This window comes from Hyperoodon ampullatus (genome assembly GCF_949752795.1).
Source record: "Hyperoodon ampullatus genome assembly, chromosome: 11".
Classification (NCBI taxonomy): Eukaryota; Metazoa; Chordata; class Mammalia; order Artiodactyla; family Ziphiidae; genus Hyperoodon; species Hyperoodon ampullatus.
The window spans coordinates 28,166,114-28,192,492 of record NC_136924.1 but is presented as its reverse complement, the minus strand read 5'-3'; the positions used below and the strand labels follow the sequence as shown (position 1 = coordinate 28,192,492).

Below are 26,379 nucleotides of genomic sequence, written 5' to 3'. Positions count from 1 at the left end.
AAGTTTATAAATTATATGACTCGCAGTTTCATAAAATTCTGAATGAATGTTCTATCTAGGACAAAATAGATCCCTGAGCAACATATCGTATTTGAACAAGGCCCCTGAATGTCACAGATATCAGTCACAAAAGTAAACACTTATCCATGGCAGACTGAGTAAAGATTTCAGTGTGATATTCTAGAAGCTCAAGACTATAAATCACTTTTACTGTACACAGCTCTACACACAGAGTTTTTTGTGGGAATTCTTGGGTTTCCACTTTGCACATCACCTATCACCTAATGTGTGGAATCAGTTCAGACATATGCAAAAAGTTGTACAAGTTACTGTATTTACAAAAATGGCACAAAAGTGAATTCAACAGTCTATGCATGTACATACTTCATTCACATCTTCAACAAAAACAAAAAGATATTCTAACACTACAGAAGTGAAAAACTGGGTACCATGGGCTCTCTTACATAAGCATTAGGGTCACACAAGGTTACACCAGAATAGGCAAATATTGCCCAGGAAAAATTCTATTTTTAAAAATGAAACAAGTTTAAGGCAAATCAAGTTCAACTACAGGGACACAAGTCTTTCATATCTGCTTGAAATATGTGATGTCTTCTAATTTGTGGTCTTAAACTTCTGTTTTACAAAATCCAAAAAGAAAAAGACAGAGGAAAGTAACAATAGAGATTATATGAAATAAGAAAAATATTAAAAGTTTAAAATTAAGTGAGGAAACCCAAAACATTAAAATAATAAAATTTGCTTATTACTTGTTAGAACTAGTTCTACACTAGAAAATAGGAAATATATACAGTTATTTTCAGAAAATTATTTTATACTGCTCTGATGTGTCTTTTTCATTGGTGCATTGTTTAATCCAAAAATTATACACATTCAAATTTTAAGATTATACCCCTTCAAGAAACAGCACATCTCACTGCTACCTATCAAGCTGTCCCAATGACATAGTGTATGAAAGGAAACAAATAGCTGAGAAGTAATATATTAAGAAGAAACAATAAAAATGAGAAGATTTCCAATTCAGTTCTTTTACTCAGCCAGACAGTTCACTAGCCACAGCAATGGTCTCTGTTTGGAAGTTCCCGTCGAGTAGGAGACATGGTCCCTAGACACCTATGTCTCATCTGAGGCTGCAGTAGAAGTTGCTTGATCTTCAGCAGGGAGGGGCAAGATAGAGGCAGGGGATTAAGAGGTACAAACTACTGTGTACAAAATAAATAAACTACAAACATATATTGTACGACACAGGGAATGTAGCCAGTATTATATAATAGCTATAAATGGAGTGTAACCTTTAAAAATTGTGAATCACTTTTTTGTACACCTGAAACATATAATATTGTATATCAACTACACCTTGATAATAATAATAATAATAAAAGAAATTATTTGATCTTCATTTTTGCTTTATCCATGTTGTAATTCTCAGAATTTTTTAAAAGGTTTTTTTGCAACTATTTCCTCAAGAGCTCTGCCCCCGGACTTTCGTCTCAGATGAAGATAGCTCGCTTTCAACTTTGCTTCTTCATTTTTCTCTAGACTAGGCACTTTTTCTCTCATTTCCTTCATCTCAGCAAAGACGTCGTGGGAATGTCTGCAGATCCAGGGCTCCCTCATACACCTGACACTGGGAAAAGCAAAGAACATGCCATCTCTTCCAGTGACTTCCCCCATCATTATTTAGAAGTGTATTTCATAATTTCCAAAGAAGTGGCGATTACACTAATGATCTTCTTGTTATTGATTTCTAGCTCCATTCTACTATAGCCAGAGTCAAACTCTATGATTTACATTCTTTATAGGCTAGCATATGGTGAATTTTTGAAAATGCTTTGTATGTATTTAAAAAGAATGTGAAGCATCTCTCTCGAGTGGTGAATCCTCTGGTTATCGCTGCCATCCTGGTCTTGGCGGTGCTGATTTCGAGACCCTCCGGAGCAGACTTCTGTGCAGGGGGATGTGTCTGGCTTGGCATCCCATGCTCTCAGCCCTCTGCGGGCCGCAGAGGGGCTCGATGGTTGGGAATAGGGCTGGCAGGGGTACAGGCAGGCTGTGGTCGGTGACAACTCTGGAGGTCCAGTGTCTTGCGGTGACCTCTAAAAAATGGTTTGCTATTCACTTGACCCAGAAAACCCCACAAACTCATGCAAGTCAAGAGATTCAAATCTTCGTGTTCACTTTCAGAACACTCATGAAACTGCCCAGGCCAGTAAGGGTATGCATATCCGAAAAGCCACCAAGTATCTGAAGGATGTCACTTTAAAGAAGCAATGTGTGCCATTCCGTCGTTACAATGGTGGAGCTGGTAGGTGTGCCCAGGCCAAACAGTGGAGCTGGACTCAGGTCGGTGGCCCAAAAAAAGTGCTGAATTTTTACTGCACATGCTCAAAAATGCAGAGAGTTATGCTGAACTTAAGGGCTTAGATGTAGATTCTCTGGTCATTGAGCACATCCAAGTGAACAAAGCCCCCAAGATGCGGCGCAGGACTTAACAGAGCTCATGGTTGGATCAACCCATGCATGAGCTCTCCCTGCCACATTGAGATGATCCTTACTGAGAAAGAAGAGATTGTTCCTAAACCAGAAGAGGAGGTTGCCCAGAAGAAAAAGACATCCCAGAAGAAACAAAAACTTATGGCCTGGGAATAAATGCCGCAAAAAATAAATGCAAATAAAAGTTTAATAAATAAATAAATAAAAACAATGTGTATTTGGTAGTTGGGTGCTTCTAGATGTTTTAATTAGGCCAAATGCATTAATCATCTCATTTAAATATTCTGTATCATTGCTAATATTTTGCCTGTTTCTATCAGTTATTAAGAGAAGTATGGGGGCTTCCCTGGTGGCGCAGTGGTTGAGAGTCCGCCTGCCGATGCAGGGGACGCGGGTTCGTGCCCCGGTCTGGGAGGATCCCACATGCCGCGGAGCGGCTGGGCCCGTGAGCCGTGGCCGCTGAGCCTGTGCTCCGGAGCCTGTGCTCCGCAAGGGGAGAGGCCACAGCAGTGAGAGGCCCGCCTACCGCAAAAAAAAAAAAAAAAAAAGAGAAGTATGTTAAAAATCTTCAAGTATGAAGTAAGTCAAAGAGAAAGACAAATACCATATGATACCACTTATATGTGGAATCTAAAATATGACACAAATGAACTTTTATGAAACAGAAACAGGCTCACAGACGTAGAGAACAGACTTGTGGTTGCCATGGTGTGGGGGGAGGTGGGAGAGGGCAGGAGTGGGAGTTTGGGGTTAGCAGGTGCAAACTATTATATACAGAATGGATAAACAACAAGGTCCTACTGTATAGAACAGGGAACTATATTCAATATCCTGTGATAAACCATAATGGAAAAGAAAAATTTTAAAAGAATATATATATATATATATAAAACTGAATCACTTTGCTATACAGCAGAAATTAACATAACGTTGTAAATCTACTATAGTTCAATAAAAAATTATTACAATGTTTAAAAAATCTTCAAGTATGGTTACAGGTTTGTCTATTTTTCCTTGAAGTTCTGTAATTTTTGCTTTATAAAATTTGAGGCTGTGTTATTAAGTGTATACAAACTTAGAATTTTTATCTTCCTGTCAGATTAACATTTTCTTTTGGCTAGTGTTTGAGTGTGTTTTTTTTAAATTGGAATCTTTATATTTTATGGGTGCTTTTGGAATCTTTATATTTTATGAGTCTCTCTCATCAGAGTTTTGTTTTTTAAGCAAACTGATGATGATCTTTGTCTTTTCATTAAAACATTTAGTCCATTTTTGGGCTTCCCTGGTGGTGCAGTGGTTGAGAGTCCGCCTGCTGATGCAGGGGACACGGGTTCATGCCCCGGTCCGGGAAGATCCCACATGCCTCGAAGCGGCTAGGCCTGTGAGCCATGGCTGCTGAGCCTGTGCGTCCAGAGCCTGTGCTCCACAATGGGAGAGTCCACAACAGTGAGAGGCCCGCATACCGCAAAAAAAAAAAAAAAAAAAAAAAAAAAAAACCAAACATTTAGTCCATTTTCATTTACCGTAATTACTGGCTTAAATCTAACATCTTACTAATTTCCTTCTATTTTTCACGCCTCTTCCATGTTCCTTTTTCTCTCCTTTCTTGCCTTCTTTTGGATTGATTTTTTTATCATTTTATTGTCTTAATAGTTTTACATTCTATTAACTTGGTAGTTATACATTGTATTACTATCCTTTTAGTGGTTGTACTAGAGATTATAATATGCATCCTTAACTTATTAAGTCTAACATAAATTAGTACTTTTATTATTTCCAAGACAATGCTGCAAGCTTAGAACCTTTAACTTAACCTTTTCTCCCTGAAAATCATATGCTATTATTGTCATGTATTTTAATTATACATATTTTTGAACTCCACAGAACATTATTAGAAGCATTTTAGACAATATTAATTAAAATTTGTCCTTGTATTTACCCTCTCTAAAGCTCTTCATTCCTTCGTTTCTGAGCTTCCATCTAGGATTATTATCTTTCTGCCTAAAGAATATTCCATTCCTCCCAGCCCTCCCAACTTATCCAACACTTTTAAAAAATATTTATTTATTTGTTTATTTATTTATTTATTTATTTGGCTGTGCCAGTATCTTCGTTGCAGCATGCGGGATCTTTACTTGCGGCACGTGAACTCTTAGTTGCGGCATGTGGGATCTAGTTCCCTGACCGGGGATCGAACTTGGGTCCCCTGCATTGGGAGCGCAGAGCTGTAGCCACTGAGCCACGAGGGAAGTCCCTATCCTACAATTTTTTATTGTTGTTTGTATATTTTCATGGATATATATATATATCTTGTGGATATATATATCTCTACAAGATTTTATTATTATTATTGTTCACATGGTCAATTTTTACTTAAATTCACTCACATATTTGCCTTTTTTGTTGGTCTTTATTCCTTCCTGCATTTCTGGGCTTCCAAGTAGGTAATTTTCCTCCTGCTTGAAGGATACTTTAATATTCCCTTTATTGTATGTCTGCTGATGACAAAGTCTCTCAAGTTTTTGTTTCTGAAGTTTATTTCATCTCCATTTTTGCTGGCAAGAGAAGTCTAGGTTGGCAGGCAATTTTTTGTTTGTCAAACTCTCTAGTTGTATCTGGCCTAACCTCCAATTATCAAGAGGACTACATTTTTGGTTCTTAAAGAAGAAATTCTTAGACATCATGCATATTTTCTTATATTTGGGCGAACATAAGCTCATTTTCTAAAGTTGGGAGTTGGAGTATATAACTATGGAATCTTCACTCAGGAAAAACCACAGTCCTTGCCCACCCTCCCTGGTTTAGAACAAATAAAATGAATATCAATATTTGGAAGTTTAAGAGAAGCAAGAAGTCACAGAAATGCAGTCAGAGAAATGGGGTGAATTGTCAAGGGGCAGTTCCTAAAGCAAAACCCTGGATGTTTGCTGCAATTCTCCAGGCTTTAAGAATGGTTCTTTTTCTAGAATGAATATGTATATATATGTAACTGAGTATAACTGAGTCACTTTGCTGTACAGAAGAAATTAACACAACATTGTAAATCAACTATACTTCAATTAAAAAATTTTTTTAAAGAGTGGTTCTTTTTCTTTCCTTCTTACCTTCTCAACAAGTATTTTCTAAGCTCTGCTTAGTGCTAAGTACTGTAAATCTTGATAAATAAGGCATGGAGTCAGCCTGCAAAGAGCTTCCAGTAGAGAAGATGACTGCCACATAAATAGTAGTAACAGACTGAGGCTTCATAAGAGCTGCATAGACAAAAATCCTTCCTAGTTCAGAGGAGTGAGAGATTGCTTTGAGGAAGTAAGGAGCTTAGGGAGGAAAGAATCAGGAAAAAATACCTGTAGGAGGCAGCATTTGAGCTATACCTTTAAGAAGAGAAAGAATTTGGTCATGCCTAGATGGTGACAAGTGACAGGTGGCAAGCTTTCCTGGGAAACGTTGTCCAGGAAGGAATAGGCAAGCACTGTGGTCACACTGAATTACATGTGCAAAAGAGCAGCGAGAAATAAAAGTAAGTGCCAAACTACAGACGGTCTTGAATGCCAGGCTAAGGAGTTCTGTTTGAGACAAGTGCTCAGCTAAAGCATGTCTTGAGCGTTTCTTCAGAGAGGTGAGGGAAAAGGCTGTCGGGTGTCTATCATCTATCTACCCATCTATTTGTCTGTCATCTATCGGGACCACCTCTGTGCCAAGCCCTTTGCCAGGTGCTTTATACACAATCTCTCATTAAATCTTCTTGTCAGACTACGAGATAGGAATCAGGATCCTTACGTCGCGAAGGTGCCCTCACCCGTTTATCTTTCGTGGCTCCACGCACTTGCCTGTTGTCTTCTCAGGACTGTGTTAAGGACATGACCTGGGGTATCAGACTGACTTTTAAGTCAGATCCTTATGTACTTCAGAGGGTGTGAGTAACTGGGAGAAGGTTCCCACAGCTAGTGAGACTGCACCGAGGCAGCCGCCAGAAGCTGTCCCTCGGGCTGGGCACCAGCGTGGCTCCGGGAGACTGGAGCACGCCCCGCCCAGTCGCTCGGGATTGGCCGCGGGAGCCCTGACAGATGAGGGGGCGGGGCCGCGAACTAGGTCCCGGGACTCGCCCGGGACTCCGAGGCTGCAGGCCGCGCCTAGGCTGAGCCGCCCCCGCGTGCCTCCCGCTTGCCTCCTGCGCCGCCCGCTCGAGCGCTCCTTTCCAGCATGTTGTGGCAGGGCAACCAGGCGCTCCGGCGCTTCTCCACCGGCCAGGTGAGTCCGGCCCCGGCGAGGGTCCCGGCTCTCACCCGGGGGCTGCTTTCCAGATCCGGAGAGGGTGGGCCGGGCGGCGGGGCTGAGGGAGGGCAGCTGTGTTTACTTTGCTAAAGGCCAGGACGACGTTTTTAAAACCGGGAGAGTGAGCAGAAGGGTCCAGGGAGGGTCCTGAATGGGGCTTGTCGAGCGAGCCATTGTCTTCTACCGGGACGGGGCTGAGGATGTCTGGCTGGGATTGACAGGGTGGAAACAGTCACTCGGCAAGAGGGACAGAGTCGGTTCCCTTTCCGTTTTCATTTCAATTGTGAGATCCCTGCCTGGTTACGAGATGGAGCCGAGGTACAGGACCGAGACCACCTCCTGGAGGAGAGTGGTATCAAGTCAACCGGGTCCTCCTCCGCGGCCTGAGAGGTGTGAGCGCTCCCGACTGGCATGCAGGGCCCATTCAGATAATGGCACTCCGAGCCGGTGACCGCAAGCTCATTATTCCTGAGCGGCAGGCGGCAAGATTTCTAGCATCACCAGGCGCTGCAGAAGCAGCCACCCTGGAACATTAGTAAACTATGGTGCAAAAACCTAGCCCTGGCCCAGCCACGCGCCTTGGAATTGCATCAGCCTCTCCAGAAACGGAATGAAGCAGGACACGTTGCATGGGGCGCTGCCTTCAGCACTTCAGGGGCCTGAGGAGAGATGCCTCCCTGCATCTAGGCAGACTCCAAGCTGTTAAGGGAAGAAAAAGTCCACCCCATGTACATCATCTCTTTTATAGGAAGTGCATGTTTACTGTGTAATAAAAGAATTTGCTTTTTGATTCCTCTTCTCTGCCAAAGTCATACGCGCATGTGTACATATCCAGATGTAAAAAACTTGGAGCAGAGAGAAGTCTTGAGTAGCATCAAGAACTGGCCCAAAGTTGCATAAATGAAAAAGCTTTTGTCCCCCAGACAGCCACAAGTAATGAGAATTCACTTTATCCCATGCAGTCAGTTCTAGTTATTTTGGGAGTATTCACCTTTTTTTAAATAAGCAAAAAGAAACTTGCTCTGGCAGATATTTTGCTTGCTCTCCTATGCAGAGCTCTGGACTCCTAGCTTTCTCCTGCCACGTGGCACACGGGAATCTGGGTTGGATGGCACAGAGAACAAGGGGGGCTTGTGCATGCCTGTTTTATTGGCCTCCTCTGTCAACACCTTTCATTTAATTGTCTTTTTTTGGAGGAGCAGAAGGGATTCCTGAAGGATGAAAAAATGCCAATAATGGGGTAACATAAGATTTCAGTAATAAAAGATGAACATCCCAGGTGGCAAATGGCATAAACAAAAACACCCTTGTGGGGAAGCGCCAGGTATGGCCAGGGGTCAGGGGCCTGAGTCTATCTCCAGGAATACATGTGGGAGAGCAGTGCCATATGGCTGGGAAGAAGGCAGGTTCTTCAATGGCCAAAGGAAGACATGGAATAATAAGTGAAGAATTTGGGATATTTTACTCCATAGAAAATGGAGATTCATCCTTTGGACCGTGTTCTATAAGAATTGTTCAAAATCAGACGTGGCTGGTGGGAGCGTAAAATGGTACAGCTGCTTTGGAAAACCGACTTTTTTTTAAATAAAATTAAACATAAACCCAGCAAATGACCCAGCAGTTGCCCTCATAGGTATTTACCCAAGAGAAATTAAAACTTATGTTCACACAAATACCTATTTATGGATGTTTACAAAGGGATTATTCATAATCACCAATTTAAATGTCTTTCAGCTGGTGGCAGGATAAGCAAACTGTGGTATATCCATCCATAGAGTGAAATCTTACTCAGAAAAAAAAAAGGAATGGACTACTGATATATACAACAACATGGATGAAACTCAAATATGTATGCTAAGTGTAAGAAGACAGACTCAAAGGGCTGCATATGTATATGAGTCCATTGGTCTGACACTTTGGAAAGAGTAAACCTATAGTGATGGAAAAAAGGCCAGGCTGGAGATGGAGGGAGGGATTGACAGCAAAGGGACGGGAGGGGATTTGGGGGGGTGATGGAACTGTTCTTTATCTTGATTGTAACAGTGGTTACATGACTGTGTGTTTGTCCAAACTGAAAGAATTTTACATTGAAAAGGGTGTGTTCATCGTACGTAAATTGTACCTTCGTATGAAAAAAAATTTTTTAAATCACACAGCGCTTTTGAGTTTGGCATTAAAGCAGAATGAAGGAGGAATGAAAAGAAAATCTCTCAGAACTTAACAAAATCCAAGGAGGAAATTAGTTCCTAACACTTCCTGATATAATTAATTTTTCCATTCTCTGTCTTAAAGAAATGGACTTAGAAATATTTAATGATCTCAGCTTAATGATATGACTGGATCTTATTAACTAGTGCAACTATATATAGCAATAAGACCCTTTGTCAATTAGTTATTATCGTCCACTTCCAGTATCTTGCCTGGCTCACTGCTTCTTAATTTCTCCCGATGGTGGGAGCTATTTAGCCCTAATATTTATTTGGCACTCTGTTATTTAGCTGTTATTTCCTCTGCCAGTGTCTGGGACAAGCCTGGCTGTTGCTCTGGATTCATAGCCTGGTTCCAGGACTTAGGGTTACTTTATGATCCAATTCAAGAGGCTGGACCCTTTCCTGCTTCTTGAAACCAAGTACCGGCTTTATAGGTACCTAGCAACCAGGTCCTTAACTTGTTTCCTTATTGCCTGACCCTCTGCTTTGGCATCTAATTTGATTTAGGACCTTCAGATTCAACTTCAAACCATATTAAATTGTGTATTATGTACTGAGCACTTCATCTAAATCCTGAAGAAATAATAATAATAATAATAGGTATCATTGATATAAGACTTTGTATGCACCAGGCACTGTTATAAATGCTTTACATATACTCATTAGGTCTTCATAACATCTCAATGAAGTGGGTACTATTATAATGCCTGTTCTACAAATCAGGAAACTGAGACCCAGAGAAGTTACATAATTTTTTTAGAGTCTCACAGCCAAAAAGGATAAAACGATAAACAAGAGATAAATAGTCCCTGCTTTCAAGGGGTCCACAGATTAGTGGGACAAATGATTAAACTTGCCTTTAGGTAAAGGATACTAACGGAAGGGAAATACAAGTGGGCAATAAAATATGAAAAGGCACTCAACCAAACTAGGGCGGGGACTACTCTTGTGCCTTCAGCTTAGGGATCCCAAACAAACCCCTACCCCCCACCCCCCGAGGCCAAACAGGTAAGACAAATGTAGCATTTGGGCTGGAAGGAGTGAAAGGCCACGTTCAGAGTTAAAGGGAGCAGCCCCTGCTCAGCTGCAGCCCACCGTTTCTACATGGGAATGTCGACCATGGTTGACAAACCTCCTGATTTTTAAAGAGAAGTCAGAAATTCAGCCTGCTAATGTGAAACCTCCTAAAAATCTTACCACAGTTCTTCTGCAGATGCTCTGTGGGCCAAATAAAATCCTCTTTGCCAGGCCACTGATGGCAGCCCCACCATGCACTGTGCCCAGAGCTTGGCAAATGCTCAAAACGTGCTTGGTGAACAGATCTTGTGCACCATCAGGCACGATTTGGGGAACCATGTGCCAAATGGTCCATTAGGAGTTAGGCATCTCAGTGTCTCAGAAAATTTTATTTTGTTTTATTCTTTTGTGGGAAGGTCTTTTCTCCGTTCCAGTTCTCATTAGGAAAACTGCCAGTTCTCACAATTGTTCATGTGGACAGCTTTGACCTTATTTTACATCCTGCTCAGTTGGTTCTATTAAGGTAACATCTGCTTCACAAAAGGGCTTCGGATCAGCACAGACTCTTAGCACTGTGCCTTTAAGTTCTCCAGAGAAGACTGTGTGTATTTTTCTTTAAACCATTGGAACATAATCAGAGTCCATATTAACTTGCTTCCCGAAGAATTTCACCCGGATGTGGATAGCCTGGGAATGCAATATTTGATAGTTTAAGAAACAAAAGCTCTATTCCCTGCAAAAGGCTCTTCTAAGGCAGAATGTTATCTCTAGGGAACCTCAAGATAACAGCATTTATCACCCGGATTTAGAAATGCTGTGGGTCACTTTATGCCCCCTTTCTCACCAATATAACAAGGCACTGATAGTGCCCTAAAGTATGTTCTCTCTCATCAGCCTAATCCTTTAATGAATGGTGCTGTCTCCCATGTCAGGACCACCATGATATTCCCTTAGAAAGTCTGATGGAACTATTTCCCATAATTGACCTGTCAAACTATCGCCAAATTTTCCTTTTAAAAAAGAAGGGGTGGGGGGACCATCAACATAGGAAAGCCATAGAAGCACATCTGCTGAAGTGAAATAGATCTGAGTTTGAATCCTTCCTGTGCCCCTTATTAGCCCTGTCCGTGGACAGGTTACTTAACTTCCCTGAGCCCTATGTTTTCTCATTTGTAAAATGGATCACAGTAAGGCTTAAAGACATATGATAAGGATTTGATACATTTTTTTAAATCAGTGAAAAAGGCTCAGTACAGTGCCTGACTTATGGTACACTCCCAGGAGGAAAGATCCATTATCATCATTTTTATTTACCTGGGTATTACTTGTGGTATAATAATGATACTAGCTGACATTTATTGGGCCTTTGTTATTGCCACACACTGCACTAATGCATTACATGCTTTATCCCACTAAATCCTCCTAACAACCTTGTGAGATAGGTACTATTATTATTCAGATTTTAATTGATGAGGCTGAGCTCAAGGTCACACAGCTGGTGTTATAGAAAAACAATGGCACTGGGGTAATAACTAGATTAGAATCTCAGAGCTGCCACTGAGTAGTGATTTGACTCCAGGCTGTATCTTTTTTTTTTTTAGTACCATTCATTTTCTTTCTTTTTGTAAAATAAATTTATTTATTTTATTTATATTTATTTTTGGCTGCGTTGGGTCTTTGCTGCTGCCCGCGGGCTTCTCATTGCAGTGGCTCCTCTTGTTGTGGAGCACGGACTCTAGGTGCATGGGCTTCAGTAGTTGTGGCATGCTGGTTCAGTAGTTGTGGCGCACGGGCTCAGTTGCTCTGCGGCATGTGGGATCTTCCCGGACCAGGGCTTGAACCCGTGTCCCCTGCATTGACAGGCAGATTCTTAACCACTGCGTCACCAAGGAAGCCCTTTCGTTCTTTTTTTCTTATTCACTTATTTTATTTTATTTTTGGCTGCATTGGGTCCTCGCAGGGGTCACTCCTCACCACGGCATGCGGGCCCCTCACTGCGGCGGCCCCTCCCGCTGCAGAGCATGGGCTCCAGGTGCGCGGGCTTCAGCAGTTGTGGCACGTGGGCTCAGTAGTTGTGGTGCATGGGCTTAGTTGCTCCACAGCATGTGGGATCCTCCCAGACCAGGGATGGAACCCGTGTCCCCTGCACTGGCAGGCGGACTCCAAACCACTACGCAACCAGGGAAGCCCCAGGCTGTATCTTAACCTCTCTTTGTTTTAATTTCTTCATCTGTAAAGCCATCTGTAAAATGACCTATTAATGTCTGCCTCTTGGTAGTCATTGGGCAATCAAAATGAAGTAACACATGTTAAATACCTGACACATACCAGGGTCTTGTTAAACTGTTTGCTGTTACTTCCACCACTTTTTCCTGACCCAAACTGCCCAGGGCAAAATCTTTTTTGTAGGGGGCGGACACACACTCTGTACAGCAGAGATTTGCAGACTTTAGTGTGCCTGTCAATCAATGGAGAACTTGTTCAAATGCAGCTTCCTGGGCTAATAAAGTGCAGAGGCAGGATCCAAACCTCCTCATGTGCTTTTGAGTTAGTGCCAGCTTGCTGAGGGTCTGACTCAATAGATCAGGGATGGGGCCCAGAAAAACAAATTTTTAACATTTCCTCCCAGCTGATTCTGCCAACACGGGCAGTCAGCCCTCAGATCATACTTGGAGAAATAAGACTAAGGTGAAATATCCCAGTCCAGTTCTTTGGAATTATACTAACTCATTATAAATACTTAAAATCTTAAACTCTGAATTTTTTCTCACTGCTAGAAACTCACCTTTATAGTTTCAGTTTTACCACTAAGCTCAGAAAGTGTTTCAGTGAATGTAGAATTTCCAGAGATACTAACATGGTTTCTTTAAACACTGTCTTTCTGGGGCAGTGTTGACTCTGGAATTGAACTCCCAATTAGCAGATGACAGCTGACAGCACATTACAATTGAGTCAGCTCATCCTCTTGGCTCTTGTATGTTTTAAGACTAATTAATTTTAGAAGTCTTAAAATATTTGGTGTTGGTAATGGTAGGAGGTAAAGCCAAATTTTGTAAGGTAGCCAACACGTCAGATCAGTTCTATTTCAAGCAACAGCATTAATTATAGGATTTGAAGATAGAATACTTACAGAACATTTTGATTTTTTTTTTTTTCATTTTGATATTTTTGATGAGAGGAAATGAAATAGTCATGCATTATCTGCAGGCAAATTGTGCTGTTCTTACAGAGTTAATCTGTTTGCAAGAATCTATTAGATGTTGAAGCTCTAGGCTCTTTTGGGATAGAAACTTTGGCTGACCATGGAAAAGAATTTTTATACCAAAACCTTAATTGTTTAATTACCAGCTCACAGGGAAAATGTGAACCCATACGCTTTTTTTTTTTTTTTTGGCTGCGTTGGGTCTTTGTTGCTGCACGCAGTCTTTTTCTAGTTGTGGCGAGCGGGGGCTACTCTTCATTGCGTTGCGCAGGCTTCTCATTGCGGTGGCTTCTCTTGTTGCGGTGGCTTCTCTTGTTGTGGAGCACGGGCTCTAGGTGCACAGGCTTCAGTAGTTGTGGCTCGTGGTCTTCAGTAGTTGTGGCTTGCGGGCTTCAGTAGTTGTGGCTTATGGGCTCTAGAGTGCAGGCTCAGTAGTTGTGGCACACGGGCTTTGTTGCTCTGCGACATGTGGGATCTTCCCAGACCAGGGCTTGAACCCATGTCCCCATTGGCAGGCGGATTCTTAACCCCTGCGCCACCAGGGAAGTCCCTGAACCTGTAGGCTTTTAAGTTTATGCCTAAAAAGGGATGCCATCTATGTCCTTAAGAAAGTGGGAAATAAGGGAAAATTGTTTTCCTCATAGTCAGATTTTAACAGTGAGGCTTTACTAAGTTAGAATGACTTTCTGGAACATTAATGAATCCCATTTAGATTGAAGGAAAAATATTCTAACTCAAAATCCTGTGGAGACGTATTCTAACATGGAGGAATGAAAGATGGAAAGAACTCTGGGGAGCTGGGGTTGGTTCTTTGCCAAGACGGGAAGCTCATAGGAGGTCGTGACCCTCTGCTTCACCTGGTGGCTCTTCATCACCATCTTAGCAATCATCATGTCAACATGTTACCTTAAGCTTTGTGAAAAGGTTTCATCTTGGGAGAATTTACAGAAGGCATAATTGCTTAAAGACGGTCCTTAGAAACTTTAACTCCTTTAGTGCCACTCTTATCTATGTGGTGTTTATATTTATTGACAATCACTGCATTTTTGTGCATCAGTGTTAATGTTCTAAAAAAGGAGATGGAAGAGATGGGCAGTAGTGGCTCATTTTATTTTTAAGTACATTCGCGAGTTTTGGAGTCAGATGGCCCTGGATTCAAATCCTACCTCTCCCTTGTTTTGCTAGTATGACCTTGGAGATATACTTGATATTTCTAAGTCTTGGTTTCTTCATTCATAAAATGGTACAAAATGGGGGATAAGAAAACAGGATAGTTGTGAGGATTAAAATAAATGAAATTATGTGCAGCCCTCAATTCCTTATCTGAAATCAATGGGGCCAAATGTAGGGTTCAGAATCATTAGCATTTGAGAAGGTCAATATGGCACATAGGACCTTATGCACAATTTACAGCAGGGTCTGGGATAGTATCTGTAATGAAGCACATTGACTTTTCTGCAGCAAATTACAATATACTATAAGTAAAGATTGTAAGTGGCATTATCAGTGCAGGTCAAGTTTGAAGCCAAATGACTGCATTAACTTCTAAGAAACCTACAAGGACTACAAAGAACATTTCATTAGTTCAGTCCACGTCTTAAGACCAAATGAGTTTACACCACTTACCAAGGATTGTAGAATTCTAGACCGTGTGAAAAAACATAGAATTGTCTAGTATATAGGAAAGCCTTTAAAACATTATTAAAGCTTTTACTTAAACAGTGCTTTGTGTCAGTGCATTAAGCCTAATGCATATTGTCATCTACCTCAATCAGAATTGTGTGAGTTGGTGTTATTCCAATTTTACAGATGAGGGGAATAAAAGGCAAATGGAAGTTAGTTACTTGCTAAAGGTCACACAACTAACTAGGGGTGGGTGACCCTAGCTTTGACCTCAGATAGTCTAGGATCTGCTTTTGACCCCTATGTTATACTAGATGTTACCTCTTGGCCTCTTTTGGAGGTGGGCATAAAAAATTGCAGGGCATAAAAGCATTGTCATATTGAAGTAGATCTTGCTCAGAACTACACACCTTTTAACTATGAAACTTATGCTTATTTGTTAACATCTGGCCTCATTTCATCAAGGAGTTGAAATGCCTTGTAAAAATATATGCAATCCCAATGATTATAATGAATAATCAAGGGAGTTAGAGCAAAGGGAAAATGAGGAATACTTAGGTGTGAAATTATTTTCACTACTACCTATATAGCATGTAGTCTGAGTTCAGTGTATGTCAATAACTATTTGACTGTGTAGATCTTTGAGCCTTTTGTAATGCTCAAGTCATCTTGTATGATTGAAAAAAGAGTGTTTATTATCCATATGTCTTCTATCCATACTAATACCTGTCACTGTTGAATTGCTTTGCAGGTTTATTTCAAAAACAAGCTGAAGGTGGCACTTATTGGTCAGAGCCTCTTTGGACAAGAAGTCTACAGCCACCTCTGCAAAGAGGGCCACCGAGTTGTGGGAGTGTTCACAGTTCCAGATAAGGATGGAAAAGCTGACCCACTGGGTGAGTGTATCTTGGAACAACTGGATCAAGGACTGCACTGGCCTCCACTCTGCCTATTGAAAGCCTTATCAGGCCAAATCTATTTGTGTGGTAGATACAGACTCAGAAACTCTCCCTTCTCTGTGGGCCTCAAGACAAAGATGCCAGCCCCTATTTCACTAAGTTTCTCCACTTACCTCCATGATAATCACCAGGTCCCTCAGAGGAATTTCCAAGCATGTGTTTTTCCTGAATTACACTTGTGACTTTCCAAAGGTGCTATGGGACATCTAGAATAATGTCTGTTGCAGAGGTGCCGATAGGAATGCAGGGAAGGCCACACCCAACAATAGCAATTGATGTGGGGTCATAAAGAATACATTTATCTCAGAACAAATTATAGCTATGACTGCTTGGTTATTAAGGTAGGTAAAGAAAATAGCCATCCTCAGAGCAAACCTACAGCGTGATTCTGATTTGCACGCTAAAGTTATGTTGAGAAAGAGTGCAAGAAACAGTCTACAGGTAGGGAATAAGAACTAGCATCTAGAAATCGTGACTTATGACTTGAATCTTTATAAATCACTAGTATGATGCAGTACATTGGTTGGGAAACAATATCTGTGATAACCCTAAAATTTTACTTTTCTTTCTTGGAGGAATCAGCTCTGGGGTTTATTCTAGTTCTTGTTACTGGGGTAGTTGGATGAAGGCAGTCAAAAGGTACAAACTTCCCATTATAAGATAAGTAAGGACTAGGGATGTAGTGCATAGCATGATAAATATAATTCACACTGCTGTACGTTATATGTGAAAGTTGTTAAGAAAGTAAATTCCTAGAGTTCTCAGCACAGGGAAAAACTTGTTTCTTTTCCTTTAATTTTATATCTATCTGAGAGGATGGATGTTCACTAAACTTATTGTGATAATCATTTCATGATGTATGTAAGTCAAATCATTATGCTGTACACCTTAAACTTACACAGTGTTGTATATCAATTATATCTCAGTAAAACTGGAAGAAAAAAAAAGAGTCAAGCTAAAAAGAGTTGGGCCAAGAGCACATATGCACATGGATTTAACCACTTGATTTAGAAATTATCTGTCTTTCAGAAAAAGATTATCTCAACCTGGGAAATTCTGAGGGAATCTGCCTCATGAATTCATACTTGGCTCCAAGGGCAGAAGGGGACAGATTCCCGTCGCTGGGACTACCTGTCTCATCATTATCTATTACCACCAGCTTTGTGTGTGGGTTGTTTGGAAGGACTTACATTGGGGGTGTCCGATTGGCTGTTGAATCAGGAGGACCTCAAATAATATTAGCTTAAATAAGATAGAAGTCCCTTTCTCAAGTTTGGATTGACCATCACAGCTGTTGTGGCAGCCAGATATTTATCACAATGAAGGCTACTTCGGTTTGTTGTCTTGTCATTATCAACACTGGGCTTCCATCTCATGGTCCAAGGTAGTGGCTTCAGCCCCCACTATCAACTCTGCATTCCAGCAAGCAGAAAGGGCAAGATGGGAAGCAGAGGGCAAGCCTTTATTAAGGGCATAATCCAGAAGTTTTACATATTACTCCCACTTGTATCCTGTTGGCTAGAACTTAGTCATAGGCCAAATCTATTTGCAGAACAGGCTGAGAAATACAGATTTTATTTGGGGTGGCCGTGTGTTCAGCTAAAGTAGAGGAATCCTTGGTAAAGGAGGAAAGGGGGCAACTAAGAGTCTCTACCATGTACAGTGAACTTCAGAAGAATTGCAAGCATGTGACTCTTAGACCTCCTTTCAGAGTGTTTCCTGGGAAATGAACTTTTCCCTGGTGCCTGGTCCCAGCATATGGTTAACAGTGTATGTTCTAGAATCATGAATCTAGTTCTGACTCTGCCACTTGATAGCTGTGTGACCCTGGACAAGTCACTTAAACTCATTAAGCTTAGTTCAGTGATACCCATCTCACATGGATTAAATGAGATAATGTATGTAAACTGCTCAGCATGGCACCTGATTCATAAAAAGGATCAATAATGACAGCGGCGATTTTTGTTGTCAGTATAGTCAACTAGAGCAACAAAAAATAGTCCTGGGGCAGCCAAAAATCAATATGGGGGAGCAACACCTGAATGGCTCAAGCTTGTCTCAGTGGAGTGGATTTTTCAAATGAAGACTTCTAAGTCTCTTCCACCCCATTTTTCTTTCCCAATCTAACCTTTCACAATTTTCTCCCAATTTCAAGACTTTTTTTTTTTTTTTTTTTTGCGGTACGCGGGCCTCTCACTGTTGTGGCCTCTCCCGTTGCGGAGCACAGGCTCCGGACGTGCAGGCTCAGCGGCCATGGCTCACGGGCCCAGCCGCTCCATGGCATGTGGGATCTTCCCGGACCGGGGCACGAATCCGTGTCCCCTGCATCGGCAGGTGGACTCTCAACCACTGCGCCACCAGGGAAGCCCTCACCACATTTTTTTCACCACCATTTACCCATTTTCCTATCATCTGACATTTTGTTTTGTTCACAGCTTTTTGAACATTTTAGGAACATTTACATTTTGTAAACATTATTATACTGGTCTCTCAGATTCTCCCAAATGGATTGACTAAAGCATCACTTTGAAGGCCAGGGCCATTTTAGGACTTGTTAAGCTTTGGCCTTTAGCCTTCATGGAGGCATCATCCCCTCCAGAGTCTATGAATGTTGATGATTAGATGGGGAGAAAGGAAAGGAAGCCAGAACATGCAGGTAAAATGCCTTAGTTAAGACTTCTGGATATTGCCGAAAATGTAGTTTCTTTGTGTTATTGATGGAGAATAAATATATATATACTTAATATATGTAAGGTATATAGTTAGTAAAAGTGCTATTTTATTATGGAAAAAATGAGCTTGTGCTGTCTGTACTTTGGAGGGCCATTCCAATTCACACAGAGGTAGGATGGAGTCATTCCTTTCAGAAGGGACAACATTTCCTTAGCAAAGAGCCTGGGATCTGCTTCAGTAGGGCAAACCCTTTCGGGGAGCATGGATTCTCCACTCCTGGCCTCTCTCCTCCACTAACTTATCTTAGGGGCGAATTTAGGAGAAGGAACTAGACAGACGCAGCTCAACTCAGCTACTTTTGAAACCACACTCCTCAGATGGGACTCAAACCCAGCCACACCTCGGACTGGGACTTGAACCACAATCCCTGACCTAGGAGGGGACTTGAACCCACTGTCTTTTCATTGAAACCGCTTACCTGGTGTCAGGACTTACTGAAGCTCAGGTTCTTTTGTCTCAGCACAGAAAGAGTTCAGGGTGAGGCAAAGTGGCAGGCAAAGACTGAGTTTATTAGCATAGGAGGCTTGAGAGATACAAGCAGGCTGGCAAGGGAGCGTGGCCCCAAGAACAAAGAGGGCTACTTTTTTTTTTTAATGTTTATTTATTTACTTGGCAGCACTGCTTGTGGCGTGGGGGATCTTCGTTGCCGAGTACGGGAACTTCGTTGCGGCATGCGGGATCTTTAGTTGCGGCATGCATGCAGGATCTAGTTCCCTGACCAGGGATCGAACCTGGGCCCCGTGCACTGGGAACACGAGTCTTAACCACTGGACCACCAGGGAAGTCCCCAGAGGGCTACATTTTTATAGTCAAAGAAAAAATGGGAGGGGAGAAGACCACCTTCTTCCTCATTTTGTGTAGATGTCAAGGCTTACATCATTAGTTCCTCCTTTGACCCTACATGGTCTAACCGGGGCTGTCATGGCGCTATTTAAATCATATGCATATTAGCAAAAGGGTGGTAACATATACTAAAATATGGTAATTTGTCTCAGGTTTCGGTATAATGTCCCTTTCCACCCAGTTTCTTTCCCCTTTCACCTGTTTACCTGTCTTGGATACATGCAAGAATGCAGTTTTTCTCAGCGTCTGTTATCTTATAGACCTCCCAAGGTCGAATGCAGGCTTATATCTGTTTTTCTGTGGTATTGGCCTAAGTAAGTCTGTTTAGTTTCAAAATGTTCTGATTGTAGCTTAGCTGCCCGATGGTCTGGGCATTTTCTGGTTGGTGTCTAGCTTATGGTGATCTCCTGAAGTCTCTCTCTATCTATCTTCCCCTAGTGGGATTTCTAGCTGTGTAACTATCTTATTCTATCCCTATCACTTTCTCCATTTATCTTTTGGGATCTGCCTGTTTGGCAGGGAGAGTGTTCCAGTCTACAGTTTGCCCTGTGATAAAAGGGACTTCCCCCCAGGAAACAGGTGTGGGAAGGGAATCAAGGTTTTCCATCTGTACCAGAGGCTACGTCTAATTGAGGTGGTGATGTTTTGGCACTTGACTCCAAATCTTAAGAAACAAACAAGCAAATGTCATTTAAATGGCTGTATCAGTAATAAAGGTACAATTTTTGATCTATAAAAGAAGCAGCTGCAGTTAAGATCTCAAAACGTTGTCTAGCCACAAACTTCTGAGTTGAAACATATTATGCCTTAAATATATAGATAAAAATCACATTAGAAAAATAGATGCATCTTGATAAAATCGTATCATGTCAAATCCTGGTCAGAATCTAAATTGTTCTTTATCATGTTTTATTTGTAAATGTTTCATGAAATTACAATGTGTAGATCCATAGTAATACAAAATTATGGCTAAAACTTTTTTGATGAAAATAATCTTCTCTTTCTTGCTCAGCTTTGGTTGCAGAGAAAAATGGGACCCCTGTGTTCAAGTTCCCTAGATGGAGAGTCAAGGGCAAGACCATAAAGGAGGTGGCGGAGGCCTACAGATCCGTGGGTGCTGAGCTAAACGTGCTTCCCTTCTGCACACAGTTCATCCCCATGGATGTAATTGACAGCCCTAAGCATGGTTCCATCATTTATCACCCATCTATCCTTCCCAGACACAGAGGAGCCTCTGCTATCAACTGGTGAGATTTTTTTTACATAACCAAGATGGTCCCATTCCCATTGCTTGTAATCTTTCTGTGTTTTACCTAGGTGATCAAGGAACTAGGTATGCTTGAACAATTGTGAGGTTCCGATTGATTGCTACTGTTGCACAAACTCCCCTGAGATCTAGAGGTACTGCATAAGCCAGAACAGCGTTTCCCAAGAATAATTTATGGAGTATTGGCTCTATCAGCTGTAACTAGGTATTGAGCAGGAAAAGGTCCTATGGTTAGACAAGTTTGGTTTATGCTGGATTTCTTTATCTCTGGACTTAGAGATTTAATATGTGCTTTAATGTGGGCACCATAATCTCCAAGAGGGAATCTGAGTACAAAGTGTTCCCACACTTATTTGGCCGTAGAACATTTTTTTGCATAGAATATCTCAAGTACATTTCAGGAAATGCTGAATGACCCGAAATTATCTTTCTCATGGTGTGACTTCCCCCATTCTACTTTAAGCCTCTTGAGGGGAAATAGGACTCTGGTCTAACATTTTTACTGCCGTATGTCCCAGTATCAAGAACACTGCCTGGTATACTGTAGGTGCCCAGTCCTATAGGTATACTATACTGCGGGTCAAGGTGGGCCTTTCCCACCTTCTCTACCTTTTCTCCTTTACCTGCACATCTCCCAGCTGTCTCTTAGTGTCAAGTTATCAGATAGGCAGAAAATCTATACTTAGTTTAAATGTGGTAAAAAAGCATTTCATTGTATTTTAAGAACAATTACATGAATTGATTTCTTTTTTGCTCTTGTAAATAGAACTATAGTGGATATCTTTGTACTTAAACATGTATTTTTTTCTCAGTTCACATTGCTTGCACATGCAGAAACATTGGGTCCAAATACATGAATATTTTCAAGGCTCTTAGATAACACAATGCCAATTCATTTCTCAATATTTCTGAAAAGAGTGGTTGATTGGTTGGTTGATTGATTTAGGTCTTGCTTGCTTAGTAGCTCAGAGAGGTAAAAATGATTAGATGGAGAGCATGGCTGACCTACCAGTTCATACTCTGTCTATATTAGCCTGCTCTCTGATATCCTTTTATGTATGTATTTCCATATATCTGGTTTATTGTATGTATTGTAAGGTCTGTAGGGCCAGCATTTCCTCTGAGGCTAAATTTATAGAATACAAAATACAAATAGTTGAATTAATCAACCATCTTTTACTACAACTTATAGCTAATCTAGAACTAATTCTAGCTCTAAGTGATGCTTGTACCTGAATTACACAACCTAAATTAATAATCAGTTCTCCTTTTCACATTGCACTGATCATCTTCTGTTTTATCTTCCATTATCTTATTCTGCCTAATACAGGGTCAGGTACGATGTAGGAACTGGACGTGGGTGGGCAGAATTACTTGATGCTGCAGTAGAAAGCCGACACCTGGGAATCAGTGAGGGGTAGTACTGATGGTCTCTAATGGCTTTTTGAGTAGACTATAAGTCATTAGTATGTGTTAACAAGAAAGACTACAGAGATGAGGTTGTATAAAGTAGCAGTACCATTAAGTTCTGCTTTTTATGAGTGTTTACATCTCCCAGCTCTGCTGTAGTTTTCACAGTAGTTTCATTCACTGTCTATTTTCCATTGTAAATACCTTGTACTTTAATGTCACTAATTTATCACCTTATGATACAGTTAACCAACATTTTAAGTTGAAACTCTTCTTTTCCCAGGACTCTAATCATGGGAGATAAGAAAGCTGGGTTTTCTGTTTTCTGGGCTGATGATGGTTTAGACACAGGACCCATCCTTCTCCAGAGGTCATGTGATGTCAAACCCAATGATACAGTGGATGCACTTTATAATCGATTTCTTTTTCCTGAAGGAATCAAGGCCATGGTCAGTATATTTATGCTATCAAGGAGAATTTAGTAACGCTTTAAAGTTTTTCTTTTATTGAGAATTTGCTCCTGTGAATTTGTACTAAAAATAAAAAGCCCCAAAATTTAAATTAGATTTTATATTTGCCAGTAGGATGGTATTTGAGGGTGGAAAACTGCACTTTAGAATTTCTTAGTCTATGAGTCTGACTTGTTCTTCTGAGAACAGTGATCAAGTGGATAAAGTAGTAATCAAACTCCTTCATTCATTTTACCAGATATTTGAATCTCCAACCCTGTTTATAATGACTAATTGTAAAGGCAGAATCTTAAGAAATTTTGATATGTAATTTGGGCTTTCTTCAAAAACATTTAAAATCAGTCTATGTAAAAGGGTGAAATTTAACACTGCTTAATTTGTTCAGATATGCTCTGGATTAAAGGCTCAAAACATGTGCACCACAAAGAAAAAATATATTAACCTGTAAAAACATTGAAAGGTAATTTCAGTGTCATTTAATGTCTTCTATAGTTTGATATGGTAGAAGTACAACACAGAGATGGACAGTAAGATGATATAAAGAAGCAGCCATTGATTTAGGAGAGAGGAGAGCAGTGCTTTGTATCATTTAACGATTAAGAGAGTAGTTCTCGTTTACCACTTATTTGTTGTATAATAGGCAGGTCACTTAGCCTCTTTAGCCTTGGTTTCCCCATCTATAAAATGTGGCTAATACTGCCTGACTTACAGGGTTGTTGTGAAAATTAAATGACGTTTGTGTAAAGCATCTGGCACATATAGGTGCTCAAAATGATCATTATAATCAAAATAGTATTTTGTGTGTTCAGTAGCATTCGAGCAAGCCTGGATCCTGTACCTGGTGATATTATAGCCAGAAATAGGTGGAATGAATGAGCTGTAAACTTGGCCCTGTTCCCAGGTGGCTCCCACCACGTCCTCTTGTGGAGGTTGGAGTACTCAGCTGTGAGTACTTAGAGAGAAAACTGAGAACTTGAGCTCACATAGGTCTCCCAGTGAAGGAGAGAGGCTCTCAACTCAAGGTAAACATATATATGGCATGGAAGGGGATGTAGGACACAAAGGCAATCAAACTCAGGGACAGTTTTAATTGTTTTTTTATTCCAGGTGTCCTAAGCTAGAAAGCCAGTTGAATTCCTTAAATATGACTTTCTAGAATCATCATGATGAGCAGAAATAACCCACAATGACTTATTTTACAATTATATTCCTGAAATTTCCATTGAAACACCAAGGGGAGATTGAAATTTGCTTAAATAAAGGGGTCATTTTAAAAAGTACAGGATGGATATTGGCAGTAGATAGACCTGGATGCAGATCCTGCTTCTACCACCTACAAGAAATCTCTGTGATCTTGAGCTAGTTGCTTTTTCTCGAGCTAGTAGCTTGAGGTTTTTTGCAGGCCTCAGTTTCCTCATCTGTAAAACAGGACTAATAATATACCCACGTTGTAGGACTGGTATGATGCTGCAAGGGATATTTTATATAAAGTAGCCACCACACTGCCTGGCATAATTATGGATCCAAAGAAATGGTAGTTATTTTATCAAAGTCTGACTCTCTGGACAGATTTATATGTAGTAATTCTGTTAAACAGAAACTTCAGTTAAATAGGCCATGCCATTGTTGACCACTGGGCTCTAACACAGGTAACATTTTTGGCTTTAGGTGGAAGCTGTCCAGCTCATAGCCGATGGAAAAGCTACTCGTATGCCCCAGTCAGAAGAAGCTGCAACATATGAAGGTATCCAGAAAAAGGAAAATGCTGAGGTATTTATATCAACTCAGTAACACATCTCAGAGTTCATTGTTGTCCACCTTTAAGCAGTTCTCAGTGTACCATTTCCTCACCAGAAGGTAGATCTCCAAGGGAGGCTGCTACCCCATCCCTACTCATGTCCACCACTGATGGAGAGAAATGTTTCTATTGCCTTTGAGACTTGCAACATTAGAAGTTCAACCTGTGCTTTGTGCGTTTCTAGATCTCTTGGGATCAGTCTGCTGAAGCTTTACATAACTGGATCCGAGGTCATGATAAAGTCCCTGGAGCTTGGACAGAAATAAATGGACAGGTATGTTCTAGGAACCTTTTTTTTTTTTTTTTTTTGCATATAACCTTTGTAAGAGGTATTACACATAAGTCTAGGCTTCCTCTGGTTCTTCCTTTGGTTGTGAGGAGAGTCTGTGCTCTAGATACATGTGACCAGCTAAAAGAGTTCTAGGTACACGTGACCACCTCCCTCTTTGCTCCGCATGTATTGAGCATTTGGTGTGAAGCAGACACTAGGCACAGCCTCTGCTCTCAGGGAGACTGGAGTTTTATGGAGAAAGCAGAGAAGTGAATAAACACGCACAATGAAGTAAGACAAATGATGTAACTGAGGCCCAGACTCAGGTGTCTTAGGAAAGGCTTTCTAGAAAAGCTGACTGTTTTGCTTGCACTTCGAGAAGAGGTCAACAGGTAGAGAATGAGTCAAAGAGTTGAAGACCCAGAGGTAGGAGAGCATATTACCTGGACAGGGACTCGCAGTAGAGTTCAGTGAAGCTGTAGCTCCAGGTGTGAGGATCAGGTGTGAGAGGCATGGGGAGAGATGCAGCAGGGGCGGTGGGCAGGGGGCAGGAAAGACCTTCTAATCCCTGTGGGATCTCCTCTCAACTCAGCTTCTCAGGTGTCACCTCTTGTAGGAAGTCTACTGACCTCACATGCCCGCCTGGCGGGATTGGGCGTCCCTTCTCTCTGTTCCCATAACGCCCTGCCTGCCTAGCTCTGACACAGTATATTATATACTATAAGCATCTCTTTATGTATCTATCCCTCTTACCCCCATAGACTGTGAACCCCTCAGGGGCAAGAGCATCATGTTATTGTCTTGATACTCTCAGCACTTACACAGGGTTCTTCGTGCGTATTAGGTGTCAATAAAAATATGTGGGATCAGGGCTTCCCTGGTGGCGCAGTGGTTGAGAGTCCGCCTGCCGATGCAGGGGACACGGGTTCATGCCCCGGTCCGGGAAGATCCCACATGCTGCGGAGCAGCTAGGCCCGTGAGCCCTGGCCGCTGAGCCTGCGCGTCCGGAGCCTGTGCTCCACAATGGGAGAGGCCACAACAGTGAGAGGCCCGCATACCGCAAAAGAAAAAAGAAAATACGTGGGCTCAACGAAGGGCCAAGGGAAGAGGTTTAGTGCAGTGCTTGAAGTGTGGGATTGGAGGGCATTATGGAAAGTGAAATAAGTCAGACAGAGAAAGACAAATACTGTATGATATCACTTATATATGGAATCTAAAAAGTACAACAAATGTAATATAAAGGAAGCAGACTCACAGAGACAGAGAACAAACTGGTGGTTACCAGTGGGGAGAGGGAAAGGGCTGGGGGGCAAGATAGGAGTAGGGGATTAAGAGGTACAAACTATTATTTATAAATTAAGCTACAAGGATATATTGTACAACGCAGGGAATATAGCCAATATTTTACAAGTATAAATGGAGTATAACCTTTAAAAATTGTGAGTCACTATATTGTACACCTGTAACTTTATATTATACATCAACTATACTTCAATAAAAAAATAAACAGTGCTACCATGGACATCCTTGCACATGTACCCTTGATCACATGGTTAGTACTGGGTGTATATCTTAGACTAGAGTGACATCATCATAGCATATGAATATATTTTACCACAACTGATAATACCCAGTTTTTCAAAGCAGATATACTCACACAAAAAAGTGTGGGATCTGAAGCCAGAATGTTTCCATTAAAATTCTGGCTTTGCAACTATTTGCTGCGTAACCTTTGGCAGGTTATTTAACCATTGGGTGCCTTGGTTTCCTCATTGTAGAATGAGACTAAT

At 41.3% G+C, this 26,379-nt stretch overlaps 1 protein-coding gene and 1 pseudogene across 2 annotated transcripts in view; both read left to right on the top strand.

The window, feature by feature from the left end:
- The first annotated feature begins 2,124 nt into the window (after positions 1-2,124).
- LOC307060835 (large ribosomal subunit protein uL22-like) lies at positions 2,125-2,670 on the top strand (annotated as a pseudogene). The gene has a single exon. The product of its transcript is annotated as a large ribosomal subunit protein uL22-like (transcript).
- Positions 2,671-6,714: 4,044 nt separating this feature from the next.
- The window catches only part of ALDH1L2 (aldehyde dehydrogenase 1 family member L2), a gene marked incomplete at its 5' end in the record, with an annotated part of 52,991 nt that continues 33,326 nt past the window's right edge, over positions 6,715-26,379 (top strand). Inside the window, 6 exons of the mRNA XM_079715474.1 lie at positions 6,715-6,762; positions 15,590-15,734; positions 20,386-20,620; positions 22,334-22,499; positions 24,189-24,290; positions 24,503-24,592. Coding sequence (XP_079571600.1) covers positions 6,715-6,762; positions 15,590-15,734; positions 20,386-20,620; positions 22,334-22,499; positions 24,189-24,290; positions 24,503-24,592 — 786 coding nt within the window. The remainder of the gene's footprint in view (positions 6,763-15,589; positions 15,735-20,385; positions 20,621-22,333; positions 22,500-24,188; positions 24,291-24,502; positions 24,593-26,379) is intronic.